This window comes from Poromitra crassiceps (genome assembly GCF_964638095.1).
Source record: "Poromitra crassiceps genome assembly, chromosome: 4".
Classification (NCBI taxonomy): Eukaryota; Metazoa; Chordata; class Actinopteri; order Beryciformes; family Melamphaidae; genus Poromitra; species Poromitra crassiceps.
In genome coordinates this window covers 1,972,064-1,986,324 of record NC_139626.1, presented here as the reverse complement: position 1 = coordinate 1,986,324, position 14,261 = coordinate 1,972,064, and the positions used below count along the sequence as shown (strand labels likewise).

At 44.5% G+C, this 14,261-nt stretch overlaps 1 protein-coding gene across 1 annotated transcript in view; it reads left to right on the top strand.

Moving 5' to 3' along the window:
• adam11 (ADAM metallopeptidase domain 11) overlaps positions 1 to 14,261 on the top strand; it is a gene marked incomplete at both ends in the record, with an annotated part of 68,469 nt that overhangs the window by 7,600 nt on the left and 46,608 nt on the right. The window contains one exon of the mRNA XM_083635058.1: positions 2,117 to 2,183. Within this exon, the coding sequence (XP_083491184.1) occupies positions 2,117 to 2,183 (67 nt within the window). The remainder of the gene's footprint in view (positions 1 to 2,116; positions 2,184 to 14,261) is intronic.

Sequence of the window (14,261 nt, the reverse complement as noted above, 5' to 3'; positions counted from 1 at the left end):
ATTCCATTCTGAGGCCTGGGGTTCTCCATTCTGAGGCCTGGGGTTCTCCATTCCATTCTGAGGCCTGGGGTTCTCCATTCTGAGGCCTGGGGTTCTCCATTCCCGGTGTGGATCTTAGCCTGCATGGCTAATGCTAATGTACAAAATGTGCTTAATGGCCTCGTCCTGTACATTAGCTAATGGACAACGTTGGCTACGAAGCTGGGTGGCTAGTTTGCTTCGTGGTTTATTTGCCGTGACAATTTCATTAGGGTCAGGTTAAAGGGGCATTAAGCCATCCATGATCTTTATCAGCCTATTTTGACGACCAGGTGGAATTACAGGATCATTGGTAGAACGTACCTCCTTCTACACAAGTCTCTGGCATGGGGAAATAAATAGGGCTAGTTTCAGCCAATGGGTAGAAAAAGTTGGATAGCTTACATGCATAGTTGGAAACAAAGTGGGAAGGTCGAGTGTTTACATTCTCCATCCACCAGAATGTCCTTACAGCAGGATCTGAAATCTACTGAAGCTTCTTATTCTCTGATCCACCAGAGTCTCCTTACAGCAGGATCTTAAATCTACTGAAGCTTCTTATTCTCTGATCCACCAGAGTCTCCTTACAGCAGGATCTTAAATCTACTGAAGCTTCTTATTCTCCATCCACCAGAGTCTCCTTACAGCAGGATCTTAAATCTACTGAAGCTTCTTATTCTCTGATCCACCAGAGTCTCCTTACAGCAGGATCTTAAATCTACTGAAGCTTCTTATTCTCTGATCCACCAGAGTCTCCTTACAGCAGGATCTTAAATCTACTGAAGCTTCTTATTCTCCATCCACCAGAGTCTCCTTACAGCAGGATCTTAAATCTACTGAAGCTTCTTATTCTCTGATCCACCAGAGTCTCCTTACAGCAGGATCTGAAATCTACTGAAGCTTCTTATTCTCTGATCCACCAGATTCTCCTTACAGCAGGATCTTACATCTACTGAAGCTTCTTATTCTCTGATCCACCAGATTCTCCTTACAGCAGGACCTTACATCTACTGAAGCTTCTTATTCTCTGATCCACCAGAGTCTCCTTACAGCAGGATCTTACATCTACTGAAGCTTCTTATTCTCTGATCCACCAGATTCTCCTTACAGCAGGACCTTACATCTACTGAAGCTTCTTATTCTCTGATCCACCAGAGTCTCCTTACAGCAGGATCTTACATCTACTGAAGCTTCTTATTCTCTGATCCACCAGAGTCTCCTTACAGCAGGATCTTACATCTACTGAAGCTTCTTATTCTCTGATCCACCAGAGTCTCCTTACAGCAGGATCTTACATCTACTGAAGCTTCTTATTCTCTGATCCACCAGAGTCTCCTTACAGCAGGATCTTACATCTACTGAAGCTTCTTATTCTCTGATCCACCAGAGTCTCCTTACAGCAGGATCTTACATCTACTGAAGCTTCTTATTCTCTGACACTATGGAAAATGAGCCAATAGTGACTTGAAAGAACGGTGTCGACATACATGCCTTCATGAATATGTAAAACAGGTGTGTAACGCAGACGTACAGTCGGTGAGGTTGAACTGTGCACGCGCATACACACACATACACACACACACACACACACACACACACACCATCCTCACCACAGGACCATCAAGCAGTGTTTTTGATGCTTGTGACACAGCGTGCACAAACATGACCGTGCACGCACACACACACACACACACACACACACACACACCACATTCTGTGTGTTTGGCGATGTGCATATGTACGGACTGTGGGTCATAAGTATTAAGGTATAATAATGTATTACAGTACTGTATGAGGTATTATATATCGAAGCACTTACACTGTATTGAAGAAATGAATCTTCGCACCTTTTGGTTTGACTTTTATAAATGGAACATTTACTGCTCTGCCCATGGTAATGTTATTATGTTGTTAATTAATATGGTTGCAATAAATAAGCCTTTACAGTGTTGACCCATAATGACCCCTGACAGTCACATAGTAGACACCTTAATCCAATCAAGCGCAGGTCAAAGTCAGGTCAACACCAAATCTATAATCAATATCCAAATTCAAATGGATATTGTCCTCTCATTTGATTTCTTCCCTTTCTCTCCAGCAACCTCCTGTCTTCAGACTATGTGGAGCGGCAGTTTGACGAGGACGGACAGCCGTCCCAAAACACGGTAGGACTCGCTCCATTAAACTCATCGATCTATTAATGACATGGAGTCGGTGAGCAAGCTTCCAATCAGAGTCGCTTTCATAGGATTTGATTTTGTGCTCAAGCCTACATCATTAGCACTTCTGTATAGCGATGGAAAATGTGACTAAAGGCTGGTGTGACTTTGTTGGCATCATTTATTGGCACAAAACCATTAAAACAAGAAAAATAACAATATTCTCCGGTCACTGGCAGATAGATACATGTTCAAATGGTTGAATGCAAATCTCTCAAAGTCTCAAATCTGTCAGCATTTGGCTTGTGTTATTGCAATGATATCCTAGGTTGAACATGGTTAAACTGATTATCAGCAATATTCTTAACCTTCGCAATTATGTTGACGTTAGCATTATACTCTACATACTCTTTCAGTCAGGAGAGCAGAAGAGTAAATAATGAGCCATGCACATGCAGGGCCGCGGGAAGTAGGGGTGCTGCAGCACCCCCTAGATTACATCACAACAGTATCCTAATGTTAATTTAAAATGAGATATTCCTCTAAATATGGCAAAAAAATGTAAAAAAAAAAACGTAATTTTTTTTTGGGCGGGGCCCGCAGCACCCCCTGCTTAAAGTGACTTCCAGCGGCCCTGTGCACATGAGAATTATGTTAACATTACAACATTTAAAACTTAGTGTCACAAATCATTTGATCCAGGTGTCCCCATCACTAGCTGTGTTTCCATTACAGTTTTTCGCAAAAGAATTGCGATATTTCTACAACTTCGACAATGTACAATTGCGACTTGTAGGCGTTTCCATTGAAGTTGCGTTTGAGTGATTCCCCGTTGCAGCAGCTGCCACAGTGATTACGCACGGGGATCTGCCCCATATCCCGTCCCCTGCATGCTCAAATCCAACCAATGGTCAATGCAAATCCCAACATGAAGTTACAATGCATATAAACGAGCCTGATTATCAATTCAAAAGAAAATGAGTCGCAAAATGTTGCTGGCTGCGTGAATGCAGTCAGCGCGACAGGCAGAGGAAAAAAGGTAGCCTAATAGCCTACAACTGGTCCGATTTAGAGATGGAGGGGGGAAAAGGCTGATTTGGTTCTATAATTGCACCTGAAACGTGTGCAATGTATTACTCACAGTCACTGTATTCACTTCAGACAGCACCACCGCACCAGTGTGTGCTTTTCATCCTCTCATCTCGCCGCTGTGCCAAATGCGCGCACACAGGCAGCCTGCTGTCACCATGGACCGATTTCTGCCATTAAACATTATCTAATTTGCCCGGCTACGCTTTTGCATAACACTCGTCTTTCTGCTAGGTAGCGTTGCTTCAAAGTTTTCCACTTGCTGCGGAGGTTTTGACACGGCTTATCGAACCTTACTTACCAAACTTATTTTCCGCTCCTTTTCCAAGGGATAATATGGGTCACATGACGTGCAAATGCGAAAAATGTGTTTCCATTACACTTTTGCGATAAACTTCTATATCGACACGTCTGAAAAACCACCTCATGAGAGCGAAAAAACTTTTTGCGATATTTGGGAGGTTTTTCGAAATTCACGTGTTTCCATTACCCAATTTCTATTGCGATATTTAGATTTTGCGCATTTCTGAGGGTAATGGAAACACAACTACTGGTACGCCGCGGTCATCCCTTGAAGAAATGAATGACACTGTAACGTTACGTTAGTCACCACATGTCCAAATGTCGGTTACAGTCCTACGGTGGCATAGCCACCTCACAAACAGTACGGCTTGAACTGCTCCATGTTTACATTAGCACACAATGCTAATCTTGAGCTAGCGTTAGCTTACAAACAGGCATGAGCATCACTCACTCAAGCAGTCCAACATCCCAACATAGCAGAGCACCACAGTTATAAAGTTGACCCATAGACTGTATAATAGCAGTTTACCTTGTGGAGGCTTAGCAGGCTAGCTAGCAGGCTAGAGCATGGATGTATTAAAAGCTAAGAACAGGCTGGAGGCTCACACAGCCAGCTGCAGCCAGGGAACACAACAAGATGGCGGTCGGCTGGCTGTGGGGCTCACGCGACTCACGTGACACACCCCCGTGCATTCGCGGGCTCCAGAGTCGAACAGATTTCCCAGAATGCTCCAGGAAAATCCCCATAATTCATCTGAAACATTACCCGGAATTAAGAGATGCGAGGCTTCATTTTGAGGTATCAAAAACCAATGGGTGACGTCACGCTCACATTGTCCCTCCTTTTGACTGTCTATGGTATAGACGGTTTTAACTTGACAACAAAAACATTGTAAATTGAACCCCCGCTCCTGGTCTATTTATAAAAAATAAAATACTGAATTAATGTTTAATACTAATGTTATTATTACCGGTAGTTATTAGTGTGTCTTAACCTGTTGGCACAGGAAAAGAAAATTTGATAACATACAGAAATACCCATTGTAATAGGTGAGCGCATCAATAAACAATGTGTCATATATTTATTTAGGTAGAAATTCAATTTTTGATGGCACAAGGGTTTTCTGGTCCAATTTTTTTGCCGCGAAAACTGCCGCGCTTAATATTGTTTGGCCCGCGACTCCTTATATTTTTCTGTATGCGGCCCACAACCAAAAAGGTTTGGCCACCCCTGGTCTATACAGCTAAGCAGCGAAAACAAAAGTAACGATGTTGAGTGAATATTTCTGCAGTTTGCCGAATGCTGAGAAAAAGGAAGTGCTGTGGGCTTGCGCTCTTGTGAAAACCGTCTATATAGCGTTTGTGTGCAGCGTGTTTTCCTCCTGAACCAGTAACACTGTCCCACAGGGGCGGGGCTTGCTCAACCTGCTGATAGCTGATAGTAAATGGAAAGTGTGACTAAAGGCAGGTGTGAATGATATCACCTCAGCTGGCTGTAGAGGAGGAAGGAGGCGTGGCCTCAGGTGTGTCAGCTGGCTGAGGAGGAAGGAGGCGTGGCCTCAGGTGTGTCAGCTGGCTGAGGAGGAAGGAGGCGTGGCCTCAGGTGTGTCAGCTGGCTGTAGAGGAGGAAGGAGGCGTGGCCTCAGGTGTGTCAGCTGGCTGTAGAGGAGGAAGGAGGCGTGGCCTCAGGTGTGTCAGCTGGCTGTAGAGGAGGAAGGAGGCGTGGCCTCAGGTGTGTCAGCTGGCTGTAGAGGAGGAAGGAGGCGTGGCCTCAGGTGTGTCAGCTGGCTGTAGAGGAGGAAGGAGGCGTGGCCTCAGGTGTGTCAGCTGGCTGTAGAGGAGGAAGGAGGCCGTGGCCTCAGGTGTGTCAGCTGGCTGTAGAGGAGGAAGGAGGCGTGGCCTCAGGTGTGTCAGCTGGCTGTAGAGGAGGAAGGAGGCGTGGCCTCAGGTGTGTCAGCTGGCTGTAGAGGAGGAAGGAGGCGTGGCCTCAGGTGTGTCAGCTGGCTGTAGAGGAGGAAGGAGGCGTGGCCTCAGGTGTGTCAGCTGGCTGTAGAGGAGGAAGGAGGCGTGGCCTCAGGTGTGTCAGGTGACTGTAGAGGAGGAAGGAGGCGTGGCCTCAGGTGTGTCAGCTGGCTGTAGAGGAGGAAGGAGGCCGTGGCCTCAGGTGTGTCAGCTGGCTGTAGAGGAGGAAGGAGGCGTGGCCTCAGGTGTGTCAGCTGGCTGTAGAGGAGGAAGGAGGCGTGGCCTCAGGTGTGTCAGGTGACTGTAGAGGAGGAAGGAGGCGTGGCCTCAGGTGTGTCAGCTGGCTGTAGAGGAGGAAGGAGGCCGTGGCCTCAGGTGTGTCAGCTGGCTGTAGAGGAGGAAGGAGGCGTGGCCTCAGGTGTGTCAGCTGGCTGTAGAGGAGGAAGGAGGCGTGGCCTCAGGTGTGTCAGCTGGCTGTAGAGGAGGAAGGAGGCGTGGCCTCAGGTGTGTCAGCTGGCTGTAGAGGAGGAAGGAGGCGTGGCCTCAGGTGTGTCAGCTGGCTGTAGAGGAGGAAGGAGGCGTGGCCTCAGGTGTGTCAGGTGACTGTAGAGGAGGAAGGAGGCCGTGGCCTCAGGTGTGTCAGCTGGCTGTAGAGGAGGAAGGAGGCCGTGGCCTCAGGTGTGTCAGGTGACTGTAGAGGAGGAAGGAGGCGTGGCCTCAGGTGTGTCAGGTGACTGTAGAGGAGGAAGGAGGCCGTGGCCTCAGGTGTGTCAGCTGGCTGTAGAGGAGGAAGGAGGCCGTGGCCTCAGGTGTGTCAGCTGGCTGTAGAGGAGGAAGGAGGCCGTGGCCTCAGGTGTGTCAGGTGACTGTAGAGGAGGAAGGAGGCGTGGCCTCAGGTGTGTCAGCTGGCTGTAGAGGAGGAAGGAGGCCGTGGCCTCAGGTGTGTCAGCTGGCTGTAGAGGAGGAAGGAGGCCGTGGCCTCAGGTGTGTCAGCTGGCTGTAGAGGAGGAAGGAGGCCGTGGCCTCAGGTGTGTCAGCTGGCTGTAGAGGAGGAAGGAGGCGTGGCCTCAGGTGTGTCAGCTGGCTGTAGAGGAGGAAGGAGGCCGTGGCCTCAGGTGTGTCAGCTGGCTGTAGAGGAGGAAGGAGGCCGTGGCCTCAGGTGTGTCAGCTGGCTGTAGAGGAGGAAGGAGGCCGTGGCCTCAGGTGTGTCAGGTGACTGTAGAGGAGGAAGGAGGCCGTGGCCTCAGGTGTGTCAGCTGGCTGTAGAGGAGGAAGGAGGCCGTGGCCTCAGGTGTGTCAGGTGACTGTAGAGGAGGAAGGAGGCGTGGCCTCAGGTGTGTCAGCTGGCTGTAGAGGAGGAAGGAGGCGTGGCCTCAGGTGTGTCAGCTGGCTGTAGAGGAGGAAGGAGGCCGTGGCCTCAGGTGTGTCAGCTGGCTGTAGAGGAGGAAGGAGGCCGTGGCCTCAGGTGTGTCAGCTGGCTGTAGAGGAGGAAGGAGGCCGTGGCCTCAGGTGTGTCAGCTGGCTGTAGAGGAGGAAGGAGGCCGTGGCCTCAGGTGTGTCAGGTGACTGTAGAGGAGGAAGGAGGCGTGGCCTCAGGTGTGTCAGCTGGCTGTAGAGGAGGAAGGAGGCGTGGCCTCAGGTGTGTCAGCTGGCTGTAGAGGAGGAAGGAGGCCGTGGCCTCAGGTGTGTCAGCTGGCTGTAGAGGAGGAAGGAGGCCGTGGCCTCAGGTGTGTCAGCTGGCTGTAGAGGAGGAAGGAGGCGTGGCCTCAGGTGTGTCAGGTGACTGTTGGCCCTTGTTCTGCTAAACCGTCGTAGTTCCTTTAGACCATCAAATCCACACCTCCTCCAGTTGCAACTTGCAGCAAGGATGTACTTTGAACCTGGCTCACAAACCTGTTTGAGCATTTTAGTAGCAGTTGCACAAAGAACAATTGTTGAAATATTTGATTTGCTTTATTTTAGTCTCTACCTTTCCCCTCTCTCTGTCGCTTTCTCTGGATCTCTCTTCCTCTTTCTCTCTCGGACACCACCTGACCAATCAGTAGAAGGTTGCCATGGCGACCAGCAGTCAGCGGCAGAGTGGTCCCACTTTGTCCTGGTCCTCCGACAGAGAGAGAGAGAGAGGGAGAGAGAGAAAAGCAGATAGTGTCATGTCATAGACTGGATTGGAATGCTTAATGGAGAGCAGGAGTTGCCTGGTAGCTGTTGGGGGATTGGATGCTTTCATAGGATTTTCAGCAGGCAGCAGTAATTGAGGGAAAGCTACATCAAGATGAACTTCTCACAGCTAACAGCTAACAGACAGACAGCTAACAGACAAACAGCTAACAGACAACTACCAGACAGGCACTGTAGTCCATTTGCAGAACCAACCAACAAACTTAGATTTTATACTCCACACTGCTCTTAGCACTGTAACCAGAGGATCAGTATTGCTGCTGATGATCAGTTCTTATTTAAAATGTGAATTTTAATATTTGCTTGGTGTTGCTCAGTGGCTAGTTAGTATTGCGTTACAAAATTAGCATTTTGAATTTCTCGTTAATATTCTGTGTAGTTAATTTACACAGTTAAAGAGGCATTAAGTAATTTATGACTTGTATCATCAGCAACCAAGGAATTGCAACATCGACAGGTGTCTGGTACAGTAGCCTGTAATGGACAAAAATAATAAAGTAACATTTTCACAATTGGAAGGAGTAAGGTAGCTAGCTAATCAGAGCACAGACCCATCACAGATGGGTAATCATGATGCACAATAGGGGTGTCAAAAATAATCGATTATAAGATTCATCGCGATGCGGACGTGCACGATTCTGCATCGATTCACAAATGTCAAAAATCGATTATAAAAAAATAATAATAATCAAATAAAATATAATGGAAGTACATTTGATTTGATTTTGATTTGATCTTTATTTGTCTCGAACAAAGAACATAAAACTGTTTTAAAAACAAAAACAGGTACGGTAAATAGACAAGACCTTTTCCAAGGTCAGTTCAATAACTGTTCGAGAAGGGACAGGGGGAAGTAAAAGACTTATCAAGCCCTGCCCCTCCTTTACAATAATTTAAATTGTGTTATGAAAAGAAAAATAATAAAAACAAATAAAAATAATAAAATAAAGAATAATAATATAACAAATAATCAAATACAAGTACAATCTTTTAAATGTACATATATATATATATCCCATTATCAAATGAAAAATATAAATCTAGTTCGCACCTTACTGCTCAAGCTCCTCTTTCTTATATGTGTCCATAAGTGCATGTTTATAACTGCCTTTAAATTGTTTGATGCTATTACTTAACTTAATACTCGCATCCAGACCATTCCAGAGTGACAGACATGCAGTTGTTTATTTTAATTATGGATCATAACACAATGCAATTCCAAATGCACTTTTATTTTAAAAGTAGCCACACAGTGAGAAAAAAGAAAGTGAGAAAAAATAAATCATGTATTGCGGAAAAAAGTGATGCATCGATTTAAGATGCATCGAGATGCATCAATAATCGTAATTGAATCGTAGCCCTCTGAATCGTAATCGAATCGAATCGTGAGGCCAGTGAAGATTCACAGCCCTAATGCACAATAATAAAGCTGTGCTATTAGATTTTTTTTTGGCTTCACAATGAAATGTGTTGCAATGCCTCTTTGTGACTTGTAGCACCGTCCTCTTTGAACAGTCGAAAATGGGAGGGTGGAGGGAGGGAGGGTGGAGGGAGGGAGGGAGGGTGGAGGGAGGGAGGGAGGGTGGGTGGAGGGAGGGAGGGGCGGGTCCATATCAGAGAGTACGGCCCGGGAAGTGAGTGTTTGAGAGCCAATCAGCACAGAGCTGACAGGCGCAGATATAGGACGCTCATTCTGTTGTATGTGATAGTAAACATCTGATTTAAGCCACCTTTTCAGTTCAAGTAAATTCCCTCATATGAACACACACACACACACACACACACACACACACACACACACACACACACACACACACACACACACACACACACACACACACACACACACATATTTACTATTTGGTACACATATAAACATCCACACACTCATCTATGGAGACACTTACAATGGAATGCACAAATAGCTCATGTGGACGGTTCCTTTTCTGTATACATGAACAGACATACCCCCCCCACACACCCCACCCCCCTCTACCCCCCTCTCATTTCCATCTGGATTTTATTTGATTTTATTGACCAGTCAATAAATTCCTCCTTCCTTTGTGTGTCACCTTTTTATTGGTCCCCGTGGATGCTGCTCCACTGAGGAACTGGCTTGTTGGTATTGGATCTGAATGACACACAGTTAGTTTATAGTGCAATTGAATTAAGGGAATGGGAATGGAGAAGATTTATATGAGCCGTTTTATATATTGAAGCATAAAGTACCAATGGCACAAGGTAGCACTCACAAAACTTCAGGACAAAGGAGCTCTCAATTTGGATACCTGAGAATGTCACCTTTTTAAAACTACTGCCAACCATATGATTCCCGAGCGCGGCACTGCTGCCGCTCACCGCTCCACCAGGGGATGGGTCAAATGCGGAGAACAGATTTCGCACACTCAGGTGTGTGATAATCAGTGGGTCTTTACCTTTACTTTAACCCAATCAGTATATAACCATGTCTGGTAGCCCCCTTTTTTGTTTTGTTTTTGTTGTTGTTGCTGTTATTGTTTTTTAATTTCCGCAAGTGTCATTTTTTGTCTTGTTGTTCTCATGTCTTGAATATGAAACTGATTATTATTGAAAAGAAATTGCAGAATGACTTATAAGCTAATTTTTACAGGATGGGCATGGATGATCATCATTACTATTTACTGAAAGAACCAACAGAATGTGCTTCTAGCGTGTAGAAAAGAAGAATGGAAAAGCTAAATGTTCTTACTGCAATTGACCCTCCTCTCCTATCTTGTCCTCGTCCCACATCTCTTCTCCTGTTCTTCCCTCCTCTCAGTCACTGCTGAGTCAAAGTCCAGATATACATTAACCCCCACATTTACCACTTTGGTTAGAGTTGATAATGTCATGTTTAATCCTCTTGTAAATGTCCTCAGGTAAATGTTTATTAGCCATTTTTTTGTATGCAAGTTTTTTCCCCCCAAGTGCTCGGTCCATATAGCAATGTGCTTTCAGAGTCTTTCCTGCTTACCTGTTTGATTTCTGCTACTTTTTTGTGTTGTGTTGATTACATCCTTATATCTTAAGTAACTGTGCTTATTATGTGCATGTGAGTGGTCATTATCTGAAGCACGTACAGTACAGTACTGTACTGTACAGTACTGTACAGTACAGTAGTACGACTCCTCTGTAAAGGACACTCAATCCCCTTTAGCGTGCGTGCCATGTCAGGCAACTGGATTTCCTCTACTTAGCCCTGTAATCCTACCCTTTATTTATTTCCTTCTTGCTCCTGGCTAAATGCTGTGGCTGCCTCACTGTTCAGTATGAATGTTCAAAGTCCTTTCCTCCATCAACATTATAAATAGGACTTTTTCACAGCAGCCATTTTGTGTCTAAAAGGCAGGAAGTAGCACAGGTGCACCAATACATTGTTTATAGGGTTTCCAACTTCCAGTCCATTTAGGTGTTCCAGTGCTGTGTGGCCCTAATTAGCGAGTTGGTTGCACCTGTGTTTACCCTGCCACAAAATGGCAGCTGTGAAAAAGGCCCATTATGCTGAATTTAAATCCACCAACCTACAGTACCAGGACTCTTACTCTGTCTAAAATGGCTTGATGGAGCAGTCACCAGCTGGCTCCAGTGGTATTTTTCCCATTTATACTTACCATATTGATTTGATTATAGGCTGGCTTCAGTGTGGTTCCACAGATCCAGTCCATCCTTAAAATGAAGAAGCAATATAAATGGGCAAATGTTGCACCCATATTTCACAATGCTTCAACTAATACTAGACTCAGGAATTTGAAATCTGTTTATTCCGCTACTGCTAGACTGGTATGTATGTAATGTAATGACTAAGTGCTAGACTGGTATGTATGTAATGTAATGACTAAGTGCTAGACTGGTATGTATGTAATGTAATGACTAAGTGCTAGACTGGTATGTATGTATGTAATGTAATGACTAAGTGCTAGACTGGTATGTATGTAATGTAATGACTAAGTGCAGATATTTTTGAGACTCGGTGCCAACATGCATCAACCCCCAAGTTTCTCTCTCCGAGACGTGTCCGAAATATCACATTAGCGTTAGAAAATTTGGAACTTCAATTACAGCGCTCTCACCAGGTCAGTCAGTGTAAATTGTAAAAACTAGATTGAGGAGTTGGTGGCTTTCAACGTTTGACATGTCTGAGCTTTAGTTGTCGTCGCGTTCCCATCAAGCCAGTCAGTGTCATTTTTAACCACCACAAAACTGTGCCTAAGTTCATCACCCCTCCAAGTTTAGTCAAAATCCAACCAGTGGTGTCTGAGAGATCACGTCTGATGGAGAGACAAACAGCCAGGTGTCTGAGAGATCACGTCTGATGGAGAGACAAACAGCCAGGTGTCTGAGAGATCACGTCTGATGGAGAGACAAACAGCCGACCCTTTTAGTCCACTTCAGATTTCATCTCATGAGGGACAAAAAGCCTCACGTTTGAGCTTTCTCTTTCTCTCAGTGCAGTTTGACTAATGTGAGGTCGGTGGCATGATGATGCCATGGTTCAAAGACAGCCAGGTCAGATATTGATTTGCCATCACTGGCTCACTGAGTGTGAGGTAATAATACCCTGTATGATTGAGTCCACTTTGAAGGCAGCAGATCATGGGATCATCGCCCTCTTCCAACCCAGTTTCATGAAATGGACTTGATCGGCTTGGTTTTGGTCTAGTTTTGGTCAGGCTGAATTTCTAACCACTAGATTGTTTAGTTTTGTCTTGTTTGGCTGGAATTCTAACCATTGTGGGGAATACATTTTTATCACCGATCACTACTTAAGGCTTTAGTTGAGTTTGAGGTCACAAAAAGCCATTAGCCATCAGGGGCCTGTACTACGAATCGAGATCAACAGATCCAGGATTTGTTCCCTTGATCTGGATTGACTTCAACAGACAATCGCAATTGTGTTTCGCGGTCACACGACAGTGGTTATCAATCAATCAATCAATCAATCAATTTTTATTGGCAGACACAAGGTCCATAAAAAACAAACATCTACAACAATTAAAAGAAAACACAAAAACTATAAAAGGCACAAAATGTCCACATGTCATTGGTATCTCACAGCACTAAAACCAGAATTGGACCACAGCATGATAATGCCATTCTGAGAAACATTCAGTCCACCAATAAATTCTTTCAATAATATCATCTCGGTGCATCCTGGTAGCTCACCTGGTAGCAGGCTTACCACGAAGGCTCGGCCCTTCGTGCGGCCGACCGGGGTTCAAATCCGACCTGCGGTCCTTTGCCGCATGTCATCCCCTCTCTCTCTCCCCACCCAAAAAATAATCTTAAAAAAAATATATATATATATATATATATATGTATGTATATATATATATATATATATATATATTTTTTTTTTTAAGATTATTTTGATATATATATATATATATATGTATATATATATTATATATAGTAGTATATATGTTCGCTTCAAAGCGAACCTGATGAAGCAACAGCGAAACGCGTTGTTCGCCATATCTATGCTACTTAAATAAAAAGTCTATTCTGACAACCTGGTGTGCGCTGGATTTCCTTTCTACTGCTATTTCTGCTGTTCCTGCTCCAGCTGCACCCGGGACTAGCAGCACAGCTGTGCACAGGGCACTACTTTCTTCTTATATATATATATATATATATATATATATATATATATATATATATATATATATATATATATCTGTTCATCCTATCCAGCTCTGAGCTCGGGTGCACATGTGCTCATGCACACGAAAGATGCGTGGTTTGTAACAGATAGTCAATCACATGCAACATGAACAGACAGTTTTTACGGAGCCAAATTTCCTCTTTCATTCAATACGTCTCAAAGCGCGCATCAAAGTGCATTAATTAGTGGAGGTTACTGTATATCAAAGTCCTTGTGGGATATTATTAGTTAATCAAGGACTATCTAAAGTCAAGTTACCAATTTTCTGTGCATCAGTCTTTGAACAGCTGTTTTTGTTGCCTTCATAGTCAAATATTCACCTACAGCGTGAATTCACCCTCAGCTCAATAAAACCTCTGAATGTCCTCTGAATGTCCTCTGAATGTCCTCTGAATGATCCCAATGAATAAATATCTCCGTCACTCATGAGGAGTGATGGTCACAGTGATCATATTGAAGATTATAGACTAAATTAGATTGTTAAGAATAGGATTCAGCAGGAAAGGATATAGAATATAAACGCCAAACTGTAGCTAATAGCCTAGAAATTGGCGGAAATAATAAAATATTCTAACAAGAAGCCATAGACAATATTACATGATTATAGGATAAGACCTACTGTGATATTTGAAAGAAAGAAATGGATAACCGTCGTCTCTCAAGAAGAACAAATCATAGGACACAGTGGAAATATTTTGATAAAATAGTTTGTGGACACATTGAGGCTGTAAAAAGATTTTCTATTCATAAAGTCAGACTCATTCCTCAGGGCTGCGGTAATGGAATATGAAATAGACGACGTTGAACTAAACACTTTCAGAATCCAATTAATTAACGTTGGCGCAATTCATATGCAACAGTAACATTAATCC